This window comes from Lethenteron reissneri, chromosome 27 (genome assembly GCF_015708825.2).
Source record: "Lethenteron reissneri isolate LAM-NWPU_2019-01 chromosome 27, ASM1570882v1, whole genome shotgun sequence".
NCBI classification, from domain to species: Eukaryota; Metazoa; Chordata; class Hyperoartia; order Petromyzontiformes; family Petromyzontidae; genus Lethenteron; species Lethenteron reissneri.
Window position 1 is genome coordinate 459,572 of NC_083805.1, and position 15,546 is coordinate 475,117.

Sequence of the window (15,546 nt, forward strand, 5' to 3'; positions counted from 1 at the left end):
GATTGTTATTATTCATATTTATGTTTGTTTTGGTATTGATTTTTATGGCATCATTGCTGCACTTTATTTAACGTTTTTGATTTTGTCATTTTGGTGACCCAGATCATTCTTGCATATGATACATCCTGGTCTCTTGAGTTGCATGCCTGTGTGTGTGTGTGTGCATGCACGTGTCCGTGTGCCTGTATGCGTGCGTGTGCCTGTGTGTGTATGCGTGCGTGTGCCTGTATGCGTGCGTGTGCCTGTGCGTGTGCCTGTGTGCGTGCATGTGTGCCTGTGTGCGTGTGCGTGTGCCTGTGTGCGCGTGCGTCACAGCCTGCAGGCGAGTGTGCTGCTGCGCGGCAGCGGGAGCGACGCGGTGTCGCGCCGATCCTCCAGCTCCACCATGCTGGACGGACACGCGAGCAAACTCGACTTTGACGTTTCTGACTTCTTTACGTTTGGCTCCCCCCTGGGCCTGGTGCTGGCGCTGCGCCGCACCGTGCTGCCAGGCCTCGATGGTAACGATGTGGCGCGCCTGATGCGGTCGGTCCTTAGCTTGGCAGTAGTGCAGAGACTGCCTCGTGATGTGAAACACTGGTCGCCAAGGTACAACAATAAGATAACTTCTCGATTCGCAGCTGTTGACATCGTTCCTAATGAGTGTGTTAGACTACAAGATTAATGATTGCATGGGTGGGACGTGTGTGTGCAGGATGGGGAGGGCCAATCGCCGAGATGCGTAGCAGTGGTGGGAATGTATCATGTGTGGGATATTGTTAGGGCAGATCTATGGGTTTCTGTGTGAGTCTATGGCTCTCTGTGTGAGTCTATGGCTCTCTGTGTGAATAGATATGTTTCTATGGACGCCTAAGGGCAGACGTCTGATGGGAGACCGTCAGAGCAGATCTTGGAAGTTGCTGTGTGTAAACTGTGCAGCTACTGCGGGATCTGACGGAGGTCAGAGTGTTGGTAGTGAGAAGGTGCGGTGGTGGCATCTACAGCTCTGGCCGCGATGACGGTGTGGTCTTGACAACCAATTTAAACGGAAGGGACCTGCTAGTGTCCAAGCTATCCACCCTCCCCTCCAGAGCTGGCACGGCCATGAGGGGCCCTTGCTTGCGGCAGCCTTTCCCCACTGTCTCGGCCTGATGCGAGGCGTTTGTGCCACCGCAGTGTCTGCGCTGAGGCCGGCGTGCCAGCAGGTGTTCAACCTGTTTCACCCCGCCGATCCGTCCGCGTGCCGCCTTGAGCCCCTCCTGGAGCGGCGCTTTCACCGTATTGCCCCGTTTGCCGTGGCGCGCTACCAGCGCTTCCCGCTAGGCGATGGCAAGACCGCCACACTCGGTAACTTCTTGTGTTGTGTGTCTCTCTCTGTTACGTGTCTTCATCTTTCGTTTGTGTCTCTGTCGTGTGTCCGTCTCTCTCAGTTCTGTATCTATGTTGTGTGTCTCTGTCGTGTGCCTACTCTGTATCACCACAGTCTGTGCTCAGGAATCAGCTCTAGCACCATCTTGATTAAACCATCAGCAACAACCTCCTAAACCGCGACTCCCACTGCTCTCTCCGGGAGCACCGACTCATCCTCGTCACTCTGCTCTCACAATTAACCCTCTTGACTCTTGTCAGATGTCATGAATTCACCACCAAGATTTCACCGAGCGATGTGTTTCACGTTTCCTGTGTGCCTTCCGGTGTTTTCTGTTCCGCTCATTTGTTTGAGCATGTCCAAACTTGGCATGATATTTCTGTACTCACTGTTTGTTCCCGTGTGTGTCTGTGTCCCCTGTGTGTGTGTGTCTCCATGTGTTCCCCCCTGTGTCTCATTCCCATGCTTCCCTGTATTTGTTCCCGCCGTGTGTGTGTCCCACCCCCTGTGCGTGTCCCACCCATTGTGCATCCCTGTGTGTGTCCCAACCCGTGTGCGTCTCTAGCCGACACGCTGCAGTCGAATTCATCTCTCTTCGTGGAGAGCGCGTTCGCCGCTTTCCGCCCCCAGGAGGCAGTGGTCTGCCTCCCCGTGCCTAGCTGGCCCGACCTCGCCTGTAACGCCCTCTCCCGCACGCCCCCATACATGCACGCCCATCTCTATTCATGCGCTTGCCTGCAGATTGCTTCCTCTGCCTTCCCGCAAGCCTCCGTGCACACGTGTGTGCCTGTCTGCCTGCCACTCGGTGCCCACTTGCTTCTTCGTAGCTCGCGTCATTGCCATGTAACTGCACATCTTTGCATGGCTGCTGCATGTCGGTGCACTTGTCTGTTCATCTGTCCGTGTGCCTCTGAGTTTGTGTCCGCACGAGCCAAATACATCGGCGTCAATCTTCCCGTAATTTGCGGACTATCCACTCATGTTTCCTTTGGTGTAAGACTTTAGCTTTTACTCCCCCTGCAATTTGATTTAGGACATCGTAGAAGGAAAAATGGAAGGGACAAGAGTGAAAAAATGGCCGAGGTTTATGATGCTGCAGGAGCTGAAGGAAGGAGTGCTTGTGGAATTGAAGAGAAGGGCAGAGAACAGAGATGGATGGAGAAGGTGACAGTCAAGGACCCGGCATGAGAGGAGAGCCCCAGAGAAGGCCCTTGTCGGGCCCATTCAGAAGCAGAGTAAGATGTCCGCAAATGTGAGACTTTGGAGACGAGAGGCGAACACTGAGGAGGAGGTGAGAGCACGGAAATATAATTTTTTTTTTATTTAACATCATGAATGCATCTCAAAATGCTGCAGAATTTATCACGCGCAAATTATTTGCTCAGAGGCGTGGGACAAGCGCGGAGGCAGCTAGAACCAAGGTGACCAACAATAACCCAAGCTCTCTGTTCCTATATTGAGATGTTTGGCCAACTCCACCGATGAATGAGTGTTTATACATGTGATAGGGAACCGGAGAAAACCCACGAATGCAAGGAGGGGGTAACGCTCAATCCCTGTACAGATGGATTTAATCCATTCGCTGTCCCACCATGCTATGGCAAGTCAGGAGATGGTGACCTCGCACATATTGCGGCAGCACGTGCAGCCTCCCCTTGACTGCTGAAGAGTGGCTGTCCCCACCATAGCCGTGCATTAACACGGGTTTCTGATGGGGACCAATGTTCCGGCATGGCCAAAGGCCCTTGTAGGCCATGGAGTGATTTTGTTCGTGGTGCGGTGTGCATGATGCGCTTCCTCGACCGATACGTCGCATGTTTCACATCAATACGTGTGCTGTGACCACGATGCTCTGTGCGGTCGGTGCCGTAGTTGGCCGTGTCGTCGCGTGCGATAACCTCTCTATGCCTGTGCGTGTGCGCGTGTGATGTCTTGAAGTTGACACAATCCAGTGCAACGCGCCGGTGTTTGGCGAAGCAGGGGCAGTGGCGTCGCACGGTGGTTCCGGCGGGAGCGGTAGCATCCGCGTGTGCGCGAGGCGTGGGAGCGAGGTCAGCATCGCCAGCCAAGTGTCGGGTCTGGCAGACAGCGTCACTGCGTGCAATATCGCCAATGGTGAGCATGGGCTCGCACCACGAGATGTGGCGCCACCGCACAGCACCACAGCAGCCTCCTCCCCCCGTGCAGCTCATCCCCGTGTGTGCGTCTGTTCCAGTGTGTGGCTCATCCCCTGTCTCGTCTCAATGTGTGTGAATGTGTGTCGTTTGGTAGTGCAGCATTTAGTGCCTTGCGCTATGAGCCCGGCAACCTAAGACCGATTCCCGCTTACGACCAACAACGGTGACGATTATCTTTACTGGTCCTGGGCCTCCCCTAGGTCGACTCAACCTCAAATGAATACCTGGTGTGGTGTGTAAACATCACCACTGGGTAGGCAAAGGCGGCCAGACGTGGTATTGGCCACCCACCCCCTTTGCGTGCCGTGCCGGCCTTCGTAGGTGCTCGCTAATAGCGCTGCCCTAACAGCCTGTTTAAGGCTATATGGGGAGCTTTATTTCTATGCGTGCGTTGACTCGTAACACCTGGGTTTGTTCCATGACCTCCCAGTGAGAATTCCACACTTCACATGACACCCTCAAAGTGCGCCTTGCCTGCTGACGACTTCACAGCCACGTAATGACGAATAGCGGCTGTGTTGCATACACACTCGTGTATACACGTGTGTATACACGCATGTGTATCGCGTGTGTGTGCGGTTGCAGTCACGGCGCGCTGGTGGGGCACCAAGCGCCTTGACTTCGCCCTCTACTGTCCTGACGCGCTCACCGCCTTTCCCACCATGGCCCTGCCACATCTGTTCCACGCCAGCTACTGGGAGTCCACAGACGTCGTGGCGTTCATCCTACGGCAGGTAACCTCCCCTCTCATCCCATTTCCTCTACTCCCCTCCCCTCTACTGCCCTCTCCTTGGCTCCCTTGCTTTCCCCTCCTTACCCCTCTCCTCCCCTCCCCACTCGTCACTTCTGCTCTGCTCCCTTCCCCTCCATTCCCCTCTATTCCAGCTAATATCATGCCTCTTGCCAGATAATGGCGTAAACCACTTGGCCATTCAGTTTCACTGACGTGTTAACTTTTGTATTTCTTTAGTGTAATGCGAGCTACCAGGCCGGCACACTGGACTTGCGTGCCAGAAATTGCGGTTCAATTCCATCTGCTGGCGGAGCAGTTGCCACAATTATGCAAGTTTTTTCAAATTCCCATTCAGCCGCATACAAAGGTTAATCACAGTCGATGGGCAGGTCGCGCGTGGTGGGGTAAAATGTGGGTATTCCCACCTCGCCCATCACATCTGGTCAACGAGGAAGAGTAGACCAAATAAGCCCGAGAGTTTCCTTTCGTGGGGAGGCCCTTTTGCCAGAAGTAGTGTGAGCAAGCAGTTTCAGCACTGCACCTTTACCTATGTGCACGGTATACCTGGTGCATGGTATACCGGGTGTATATAAATGTCCACGAAGAGCTTGCAAGCCGGACGCCGTAGGATTCCTTGCCCATCCATTTGAGCAGCTGGGACCCGTAGGGGGCGGGGACTGCTTTGTCAACACCAACCACAGGTATTCGAACAGCAGCCCATCTTCATAGCTCCACTTTGGAACTCCTTCCCATCATCGTCTCGTTGCCCAAACTCTCATAATAATCTTGGAAAATTCATGAAACGTGTCGACTTATTGATTACAACAACGAATATGCTGTTTGTTGCTGGATGCCTGATGATTTGAACCTTTGGGCCTTTGGGCTTGTGCTCTGCGCCAGCTAGTGAAGGATTCAAGGCTTTTTTTCCATGATCCAAAGTTAGACGTCAACCAAGAATGGCACGTGGCCATAACCCTAACCCCAATCCCTGGCACAAGGCACAGTGATTGTGCTCATTTGCTGCCGCATGACCTGGAGCCCCTGTGTGCGTGGTTGCGTGCTGGCGGTGTGCGTGCGGCATGTGTTTGTGTGTGCGGGCACTCACGGGCGTCCGAAGATCGTGCGCCATGAGAGCGGGGGTGTCCTGGAGCAGGATGGGCGAGAGACGTCAGCCTTCAGTCCGAGTCAACCAAGAGAGAAGTGGCTCCGTCGACGCACGCACGTAAAGCTGCGGGTACGCAATTGCACGTCCATGCACGCAGACACGCACGCAGACATGCACGCTGACAGACATCTGCGTGGAAATGTGAATTGCATGAAATTACACGAGAGAACACTTTAAATATGCATTTAATTATTCATAATTATTGTACAGATGTTGGTGTGAGATGCATCCTTGACTAATCTTCATGGGTTTTTTTTTACCTTGGTACTACAGGCAGTCCTCGACTTTCGAACGGGTTACGTTCCTGAGATCCGTTCGTAAGTCGATTTGCTTATATCTCAGAACCCAATAATTAATTTTACATAAAGTCAGTGTCTTAAAATGTATTACGGTTCAACAAAAAGGGAAGCATTGTTAAATTCATAAATATGAAGAAATATTGTACGTTCGTATAATACTGTAATAAATACGGTATAGTAAATAAAATTAAACATAAAATAAAGTAACTTGTAATCATAAAATTAGTTTTATTTTAACTCAAGAGTCCTAATGCTGGATTGCTTGTCAGAAGGGGGGGTGTGTGCATCACGCGGGATGCTCGGACTCATTCCCTCTTGCGGAGGATCGTTCTGCCGGACAAAATAGTTTTGCGGTTCGGTTCATGAGTAAAATCGAACGTTCACAAGCTGGATTTTTAAACATAATAAGATCTTATGGTGGTTCATTCATAAGTGTCGATATTTGTAAGTGTGACGTTCGTATCTCGGGGACTGCCTGTATTTCCAAAACAGTTCATCAGCCACAATCGGTCCATTGATGAATGATGGCTTCATCAAGCCACCACCACCACCTTTCACAATCTTGCAATGCAATAATCCATCCAGGACCTGAGCATGAACTTATTTCATCGCTCCATTTTCTCGGTGGACGTCCTCTCGAATGCATTCCATTCCTTGACTGCCACTGTTATTATTCTTGACCATCGTCCTTCATCCCTTCTGGCCAGGATGCATCCTGCCAAAGCCCCACTCACTTTTTTTACAAATTGGATGATGTCATTATCCCATGTGTGTTCTCTAATCCACGTGTTCCTCTATCTGCAAGTGTAAATCAAAGCATGCGTCTCTCCATATTTGTTTGTGCACTTTTCAGTTGCACTTTTCGTTCGCGACCGCGGCGTTTCTGAACCCTGTTCTCGCAGGTAATGCGCGTGGACGAAGCATTTCGATTCCTTTATGTTCATGCACTAGGCTGTCACCTGGATGTAGGCCATGTATTAATCGTAATGTTGTCGTGTAGAATGTGACGGCGAATCACCGAGCGAGCGACGTGCTGGTGGTGGAGGACGGTCCGCAGCTCCTGGCTGGACGGTTCATGTACGGCCCACTTGATATGGTGACGCTCACCGGAGAGAAGGTGAGTGTGGGCGCTGCTGCCTAGCACAGCACACTGGCGCACACTGCCTTACACTTGTGCGCAGTGGAATGTGTGTTCCTTAAGTCTCCAGTCGTTTTGCAGAGCTTATTGCAGAGCCGTCTGCTTCACAGTGGATGTTACATATCCTGTGACGTCATTCTAAAAGAATAGGCAATTGTGTTCCGACATCAGAGTAAAAAAAAATAAGTTTTCTAACAAATTACTTTATTTGGTAAAGCTACATTGCAACATCACTCTCTCCTGTAAAACCGCTGCAGCCTCTACCCGTCGATGAAATGCAGCAGTGCCTTCGTACGCCATAGCCTTTCACTGTAAGAATGGCGCGAATACCGAACATACGAATTATTAATTTGATCCGTTGTTGGGTTTGACTGCTGTGTGCTGACTTAGCATCATCCACGTTCTGGTTGACCCTTGTGTTTCCTGGGTAGGTTGATGTTCACATAATGACTCAGCCGCCCGCTGGCGAGTGGGTGCATTTTGACACGGAGGTGACGAACAGCAGCGGCCGGATAAATTATTTGATTCCAGAATCGAGGCGATTAGGAATCGGCATGTACCCGGTCAAGATGGTCGTTAGGTAAGAATGCATGTTTGTATCTATTACACGCGTTGGGGTGACCAGATCTCCTGGTGGTTGGTACACTTGCCACCAGCGTGGCCAGACACTTGCTTTACTGCTGAGCCACCTGGCCTCTGAGGTCAGTTCATGCTAAACTACACAATAACCACCAACATTGGGGAGACAATGGTGGTTGAGCATTGTCTTTCCCACCACTTCCATGTGTCTCGACCTCATCATTTGAGCAGGAAATCACTTTCACATTTGACCTTGGTTTCATCCATGCAGCTGCCTGGTGATTACTGTGGAGCGCAGTTTTGTCTCATGGCCGTGGTGGTGGTCTTGGTTCGGTGTGCATTTGTGCTTCTCAGGGGAGACCACACCTTTGCTGACTGCTACCTGACAGTGCTGCCACGTGGCACGGAGTGCGTGGTGTTCAGCATCGATGGCTCCTTTGCGGCCAGCGTCTCCATCATGGGCAGCGACCCCAAAGTGCGCGCCGGCGCCGTCGACGTTGTCAGGTATCAGTTGCTTTTTCGGCGTGGGCGTTGGGTGACATAACCGGCATCCGTATTGTATTTGTGAATATAGAGAGACCCAGTAGGCAAACTCGGATAGAGGGGTCTAAATGAGTACGGCATAGGTTAGAGGAGAGATGGACTGATGCGGTACAGGAGGATGTGGAGCTGAGTGCACTTGCCGATGACCGGTACCAGTGGTGTCATGATCGACTTCTATAGAAGAGGCTCGTGAAGTTTGCTACTGGACGGTTGGAGGCATTCACTCTCCAGTAACAACGGAGGGCAGAGGAACGATCCTCACAATAACGAGTGGAGCGCGGGGCAGCTACAACAGTAGGGGGCACAGGTGGTGCATCTGTCAGTCATCTTAGTTAAACAATGGCACTGAGTCTCTGTCCCGTGACATCCTGTCCGTAGTGGGCCTTCCACACTTCACGTGGCCTCAATGTGCATCTAGCCTGGAATGAGCACCGTAGTGGCATTCCCGGCACTCGTTGGCAAATGACAACTGTTGTTGTAGTAGTTGGCATGTTGCGCTACGTACCCGACGACCGAAGCAGACACTTTCACAGTTTCTCAATGGTGCGATACTGCAATTCGTTGTGAATTATTTGACTGCATTGACCCAAGCTCTTGCCTTCGTGGTGTATCTTATCGCCGTGTTGATCAGCCTTGGATGGAGGTAGTTCTCAGTTTGTCAAAGCAACGAGTCGGGCAGATTGCTCAGCATATTCTTAGGTTTTTTTCGGTAAAGTCACGTAGGTAAAAAATTCTAATTAATAAAAGTAAAATAAAAAATAAAATAAAAATCAGGATGTTTCGGAGGCAACACAAGCTTCCGTCTTCAGGTGGAACCGTCACAGCACGATTGCTGTATCAAGTAACTCTTACCTACGTGACTTTACCGAAAAAAACTAAAAATATCAATCCTTGCAGTCACGAAAGCTTCAAATCTAGATTGCTCAGCAGTTTGTGACGGGTTGTTAGCAAGTGCGAAGCGTCGCTTGCAGTAATGGATTGTTCTGGCCACCAACCACCACACTTACACCATGACAGCTCGCAGTTATGATGGAAAGGCGTTGTTTGTTTTCAGCTATATATGTACCCATTGTGTGCTGCAGATTAGTAATATACTCTTTGGTTCTTTCGGTAAAGTCACGTCGAAAGAAAATAAATGAAACAATATAATACGACGTTTCGATTGCAACACAAGCAGTCGTCATCAGGTAGAACTACATTTGAGAGAGAGACAAACACAGACACGGAGACACACAGACACACAAGCAGAGAGAGACAAACACAGACACGGAGACACACAGACAGACAAGCAGAGAGAGACAAACACAGACACGGAGACACACAGACACACAAGCAGAGAGAGACAACACAACAGAGACACAGAAAGAGACACAACATAGACACAGAGACCCAATGCCTCTGTGTCGTGGCCTTACATAGAGAGAGCGGGGGGGGGGGATTTCCACACAACTCTCTCTAAAAAATGTACCAGACTTGCTGGGTCTTTCTCTCTCCCCCTGCTGCCGCGGGTGGATTTCCACACAGCTCTCTCATTGACATGCTAATTTCTCTGCTCCAGCAGACCCACTTCTCTCTCTGCCCCACAGCGCCCCTCTCTCCCTATTTAAGGCCACGACACAGAGGCATTGGGTCTCTGTGTCTATGTTGTGTGTATCTCTCTGTGTCTCTGTGTTGTCTCTCTCTGCTTGTGTGTCTGTCTGTGTGTCTCCGTGTCTGTGTTTGTCTCTCTCTCAAATGTAGTTCTACCTGATGACGACTGCTTGTGTTGCAATCGAAACGTCGTATTCTATTGTTTCATTTATTTTCTTTCGACGTGACTTTACCGAAAGAACCAAGGAGTAATTCCTGCAGTCACGAAAGCTCCAAATCAAATGAGTAATCTAGTGCAACAAGAGTTAGAATTGTTCAATCAAGGTGAATCCTGACCCGAGTACAGTCTGCTGTTCGCACTTTGATGCCGGGCAGTGCCAAGGTTCAACTCCTGAAGTTGCCCGCAGTGGTGCGTAGTGCGAGTTTTAAGAGAAGCAATGCGCAATACACAGTCAAACCCAATAATGAACTCGGATTATAAGCAGTTAGGAAAATTTGCAAGTTAAAGCACTGGGGTGCAACGGTTTTTCTTGTCCACTGTGTCGTTGATATGTGCTGTGGTTCGTTTAGGCACTGGCAAGACCTGGGCTACCTCATAGTTTATGTGACCGGCCGGCCTGACATGCAAAAGCAGCGCGTTGTGGCCTGGTTGGCACAGCACAACTTCCCACACGGACTGGTGTCGTTCTGCGATGGCCTGGTGCACGACCCTCTAAGGCACAAGGCCAACTTCCTGCGATCGCTCATGATGGAGGTGCACGTCGAGCATGGGACACGGGTCAATCACGCTCACACCAGCCACACACACGGGTCGGGCCGCAGTGCGGTGCGGCAATTGAATTCGCGCTGCACGGCGGCAGAAACCCTACGAACCAAGATGATGTGAGATGCCGGAGAGTGCTTGTGTGGGTACAGTCTGTGCTCTTTGTGTGCTCGCGTTTGCAGAAGCATGTGCGTGTGCACGCTGCCTATGGATCAACCAAGGACATTGCCGTGTACAGCGCTCTGAACCTGGCCCCAAACCAGATCTACATTGTGGGCCGCCCCACCAAGAAATACCAGCACCTATGTCAGGTACGTTCCCACCACCCTGACAAGTGTTCATGTTTCTATGACAGACACCTTTACAATGAAAGGTTTTTAAAGTAATTTATCTGAACCCATTTCATTGCAGGATAATGAAGTTAATGTAATATCAATGCGTGTCTTTCCACTGTTTGAATTTCTTTAACATAGTTATCTTTTTATCTGATTTTACTTTGGTTAATTTTGCTCTGATTTCTATTTGTTTCATTGTAACACAATGTTTTTATGTTATTTGTTTTGTCATGTTGCTGACCCAGGTGACTTATGAAACAGATGATGTCTTTTTCTTGAGTTCTCCCCCAGTGAAGCGAAATAAACTTGGCTCTGCGCTCTGAACCTGCTGTCTCAAGCATGCTCTTCGTGGGCTTCTCAGCGTCATGCCAGCATTCCCCATGACTTGCGTTGAGCTGTCCCTGCTCGCGGTGTGTGTACCCACAGTTCCTCGCCGACGGATATGCAGCGCACCTGGCACAGCTGGAATACCACCACCGCTCGCGGCCAGCCAAGAGCAACGCGCGCATGGTGCTGCGCAAGGGCAGCTTCGGGTTGCCAGGCCAGTGCGACGCCTTTAGAAAGCGTGGTCACCTGCGCCGAGCCGTATCTGTTCACCAGGCCGCTGGGGTTGGCGGGGTCGCCGGACCCGTGGTGCCGGGAGTGCCGGCAATCCCGGGGGCTGGGAAGGCGCCACCCGAACGCGCGCTGAGCCAGAGCGAGCCGGAGCGAGAACAGAAGGAGCGCGTGACGGCACGGAGCATGAGCATCGTGGCCGCGGGTTGCTGGAGCAAATCGTCCGGACCTGCAGGGAGCGGCACAGGACCACCGGGGGCGGCCGGAGGGCCCAGGCTGGAGAGCAGCGTTTAAGCAGGGGAATACATGGTGAACGGATGGGCTGGGGAGCCGTGGAGGTATATCAGTAGATCTGTGCTGCTGTGATGCAGGTAAATGAGTGCTTTTGTCGCATGGATAGGAGCCAAAATCACAAAGCATAGAAACCACTTTATTGTCTTTAAGTTGGGCTGGAAGCACGTTGCACTGGGAACATTTAAATTGAACTGTGGTAGTAGAATGCTACTCACGCATGGTGTTTTGCAGAACTTGATGTCTGCAATGGATCCGTCGCTCTTACACAGCAGTACATTCCTCTCTGTGACCGTGACCACTAACGATGTCATGTTAGCACGACAAACTCGTGACATTACAAATTTATTTATGGTTTATATACAATCTTTTTTAAAGCCAGTACATTGAAGGATTCAGAAACGTGCGTGGAGAATGAAGGTTTTTAGACTCATGGAGCCTCGTTACATGGACTCAGAAGACACGCGGTACCATGGAGCCAGCCCAGTGGCACTGTGGGGGCAGAGTGGGGGAAGGAGGGAGTGGTGGGTCACTGTCGCATGTTGCCGTGATGATGATCTGCTGCCTGGGAGGAGGTGTTGGGGCGGTCTCTCTCGTGAAATAGTCCCCGGTTAGAAGTCCAGTACTGTTTTCAATAACTATATTCTGATGTCCAATGAGAGTAAAAGTGAATTAGTCATGCTTCTTGCGCGAGTTCTATCTCTTGTGTTTGAATATTTGATGACAGCTGAAAGTATTTACGCGACGCTGCCAGTCCCTCGTGATGATGTCGCAAAACTCCGAGTCTTTAAATATGGGAGATGGTTTTGGTGTTGGGAGAAAAACAATCGAGTTCACTTGGCGTTGCATCTTCAAGGTCACCCCAAAGGAACAAGTTGGCTTGGTGTGTATAGTTCGTGTCTGCACTCGGTAGACTCATTTGGCAGAATACGTGAATGTGGACGTGAACTGATTTTTGGATAGAACAGAGATGCAAAACTATGTGGCTACCGGTGTACGAGACCGCAAAGTTAATGGTAAACATCAAGAGTAATTTCCCAACACCATATACTACAGCCTACATGTTATACATACTATATATATGTGTGTGAGATTATATATAGTAACCCGTATAAGCGCGTACGTGTACAGTTTATGCGCTTCAACCTCTTAACGAACGATTCTGGGCAGCCCGATCACCTGGATCCAATTTGCATGGCACCTGCAGGAGCATACCTCGTATGGGGTAATGACGGGTTTGACATTTTTAAAGTTTTATATCATATAATCTCCGTTTTATATTATTATTGTCACTAATGTCATTATGTTGCATCAATACCATGGTTTGCGTAAAGTATAATTGTATATACGCGTAGTGTGCACGGTGCAGCGGGGCGAGCGCCAGGGTGCGGCGGCCACTGCCGTCCAGACTCCTGCCCAGGACCCTGCACGCGGTCGCGAGCCATCGGCGCTCGACGCCGCCCGTGCCGTTGCCGCTCGATCGGCCCTCTCGGCGTGCGTGAAGGAGGACGTGGCCAGGTCACAGTGTGCACGAGAATGGGCCCCGGTGTGCACTCATGTCGTGACTTAATTTAAAAATATCTGCATCTCTTAAGTTAACTACTGTGTAATGAGCATGACCTGCTCCGAGTCAAGGTGATGTTTCCCAAAAGCTCATATTCACGCGTACTCGTTAAAACACAGTCACTACTCGTTTTGGGTTTTTTTTTTAAATACAGTAAAATGGAAATGTTTGGTTGACGCGTATTCACTTTCTGCACGTTGCCAAAAAATGTTGCCCATTACAGCAAAGCAGCCAGTGCAGTTGCTGCACGTATTGCGTTCACGAATTGACGACAATTGTGTCATTCTCTGTCTGCAAGAGCATGAGAAAAAAATATCCTGCATTTTTTTGCAATGAAAATGCCTCGTCACGTTTGTAGAATAAAAATACACGATTGTGTAAAAACGGTGATAAATTGGAGCCTTTATCTTAACCAGTCAAATTATGGTCAAAATGTGTAAAATCTAAACTACCAAAAATGGTCACCATACATTTAGGCAGGTCTGGGCATATGCAGTGTGTCGTGTGTACACATGCAACACTACTGGGGTGCACGGTGGAGACGTCCCTTTTTGTGTCATGTGGCCACACGACTCATCGCTGAGCGTCTGAACAAAAATAATCTCCTGCCAATGGTGGCAGCTGGCATTGTAACCGCCGAGTCCGGTTCGAGCCATGGGACAGATGGCAATGCGACAGAAACAGGTGGGGAGCCCAGCCGTGTTCTTCATGGCAAAAGATGGAATTGTTCCATTCTGCAACTGCCTCGTGTGGAAACCGATTACCTTGGTGCGTTCTGTTTTCTAGTCCACCCACCCCACTAGTGGTTATTTATTATGCTGCTGTCATCTTGTGAGTTGTGTGTAAAATGTCAGGCTTCGTCGTATTGAATTTGCCAAATAACACTCCATGAGGAAATGGTGACCATCAGCGCAGTCTGATGCCCAACAATAGCCATTGGAGAGATGTTATTTAGCTCAGGGTGCAAATACCTTGACGGGAAACGTGTTCTATCGTCGACCACTTGCTCTTTCATTGCCGCTGCTTTCTGGAAACGCGTCGCGATGGTCGTCTTCTGGCTCATCGTCCTGACATTCCTCCTCTGTATGTTAGCATTCATTGCGTCAATGTTTATGCAGTTTCAGTTGCAATGGTAAATATTGAGGGACAATACTCTTAAAAGTATCCCAGTTCCAGCATGTGTGTGTGGATGTGTTTGTTAGGGCAGTATTATTTCAGGTTCCTCACCAAGGCCGCCGCAGTCGGCTTTCTTCTTGTCAGCAATGTGCAATAGTAGCCCGGTTTGGGCGGTACAGACGCATTCGCCTGTTGGGATCTTTGTGCCCTCCGGATGCATCTGCAATGATTACAAATTGGATGTTATTGAATGGCTCTGCACACCTGACCATATTTTATATTTGATTGCTCGTGATGGTTTGAAAGTTATTATATATTAAGTGTTTATTTTTCATACCCGACAACCCCTCTGAGCAACACGGGCCTGACTGTCCCGTGTAAACCCGTGAAGGTTCATTGGACACTTTTGCTCTTATGTAAACTGACGAAAGGGAATTCCTATGCTACTGAGTAAAGCTAGTTCTTGTTGTCTCGGCAACTATAGCATAAGCAACTGTATATCCTGCAGAGGTATATTTTAATAGTTTTGTATGTTATGCATGCCCCATGTTAATTTACTGTCAAATGATGTTTTAAAAAGTCACGTGTTGATGATGAACGTTCACAATGCTGAGGGTGGTGGAGGCCGGGAGCGGAACAGGTCTGGATCTGACCTGCGTGGAAGTGACATCTCGGTGAACTCCACCTGTCGGCATTGGCGATTTCCCTGGTTTGTCGAACCGTAGTACTTAAGAGTGCTCATGCGACGTAGTAACATTTTGTTTGATACCCTTATGCAAGCCATTAGTGGAGTGCTGATCGTGCATGTGCAAGTGCCCTGACGCCATGGGCAGGTTTACCCACTGGCCAGCACATGCCGGCATGTCAACCTTGTTGGGCGGTGTGGCCGCCACACTTGTGTGTGTAAATATCGCTTACACTATTTAATGCTGCATTAAATGTCATGTGGTCAACGATGGCCGTGTCACGTTTATTTCGCGTCCCCTGAGCGCCTTTCTTCTCTGCGACCGCACGCACACAACGTGCTGGGCCTTGGCGAGATTCACGTTCGCAGCGAGGTGGGGGTCAGGTCCCCGTGGTCAACACTGACCTCCCCGTGGGCCACGCCGCGAGGTCCCCGTGGTCAAGGTCCCCGTGGTGCGGCACTTGAGAGGTCCCTCTAAACCTCATCGCCGCTGTCCCACGTGTGCCCACGTCACGTGGCACGTCACGTGGGGCACACGTCACGTGGACCCCGCGTGGCGTCTCAGGGGTAACGAGCTCGCGTCTCCGTGAAGCGCAATTAACAATTATTGTGGTTTCAGAGAATTGTGTTAAAACGACTTGGTGATAAACCGCATTGTACAATTA

The 15,546-nt window shown here is 50.2% G+C and overlaps 1 protein-coding gene across 6 annotated transcripts in view; it reads left to right on the forward strand.

The window, feature by feature from the left end:
* The window catches only part of LOC133348257 (membrane-associated phosphatidylinositol transfer protein 2-like), a 45,895-nt gene extending 30,743 nt beyond the window's left edge, over nucleotides 1–15,152 (forward strand). For 4 of the 6 annotated variants that reach the window (XM_061560973.1, XM_061560976.1, XM_061560975.1 and 1 more), the window contains exons 14-25: nucleotides 316–500; nucleotides 1,156–1,326; nucleotides 1,914–2,024; nucleotides 3,287–3,463; nucleotides 4,111–4,259; nucleotides 5,376–5,492; nucleotides 6,723–6,839; nucleotides 7,292–7,440; nucleotides 7,794–7,943; nucleotides 10,143–10,326; nucleotides 10,518–10,646; nucleotides 11,097–15,152. In XM_061560973.1, the coding sequence (XP_061416957.1) occupies nucleotides 316–500; nucleotides 1,156–1,326; nucleotides 1,914–2,024; nucleotides 3,287–3,463; nucleotides 4,111–4,259; nucleotides 5,376–5,492; nucleotides 6,723–6,839; nucleotides 7,292–7,440; nucleotides 7,794–7,943; nucleotides 10,143–10,326; nucleotides 10,518–10,646; nucleotides 11,097–11,519 (2,062 nt within the window). In that variant the 3' untranslated portion in view covers nucleotides 11,520–15,152. The remainder of the gene's footprint in view (nucleotides 1–315; nucleotides 501–1,155; nucleotides 1,327–1,913; nucleotides 2,025–3,286; nucleotides 3,464–4,110; nucleotides 4,260–5,375; nucleotides 5,493–6,722; nucleotides 6,840–7,291; nucleotides 7,441–7,793; nucleotides 7,944–10,142; nucleotides 10,327–10,517; nucleotides 10,647–11,096) is intronic. The other 2 variants (XM_061560977.1, XM_061560978.1) reach the window with 1 other exon arrangement.
* Nucleotides 15,153–15,546: the final 394 nt, after the last annotated feature.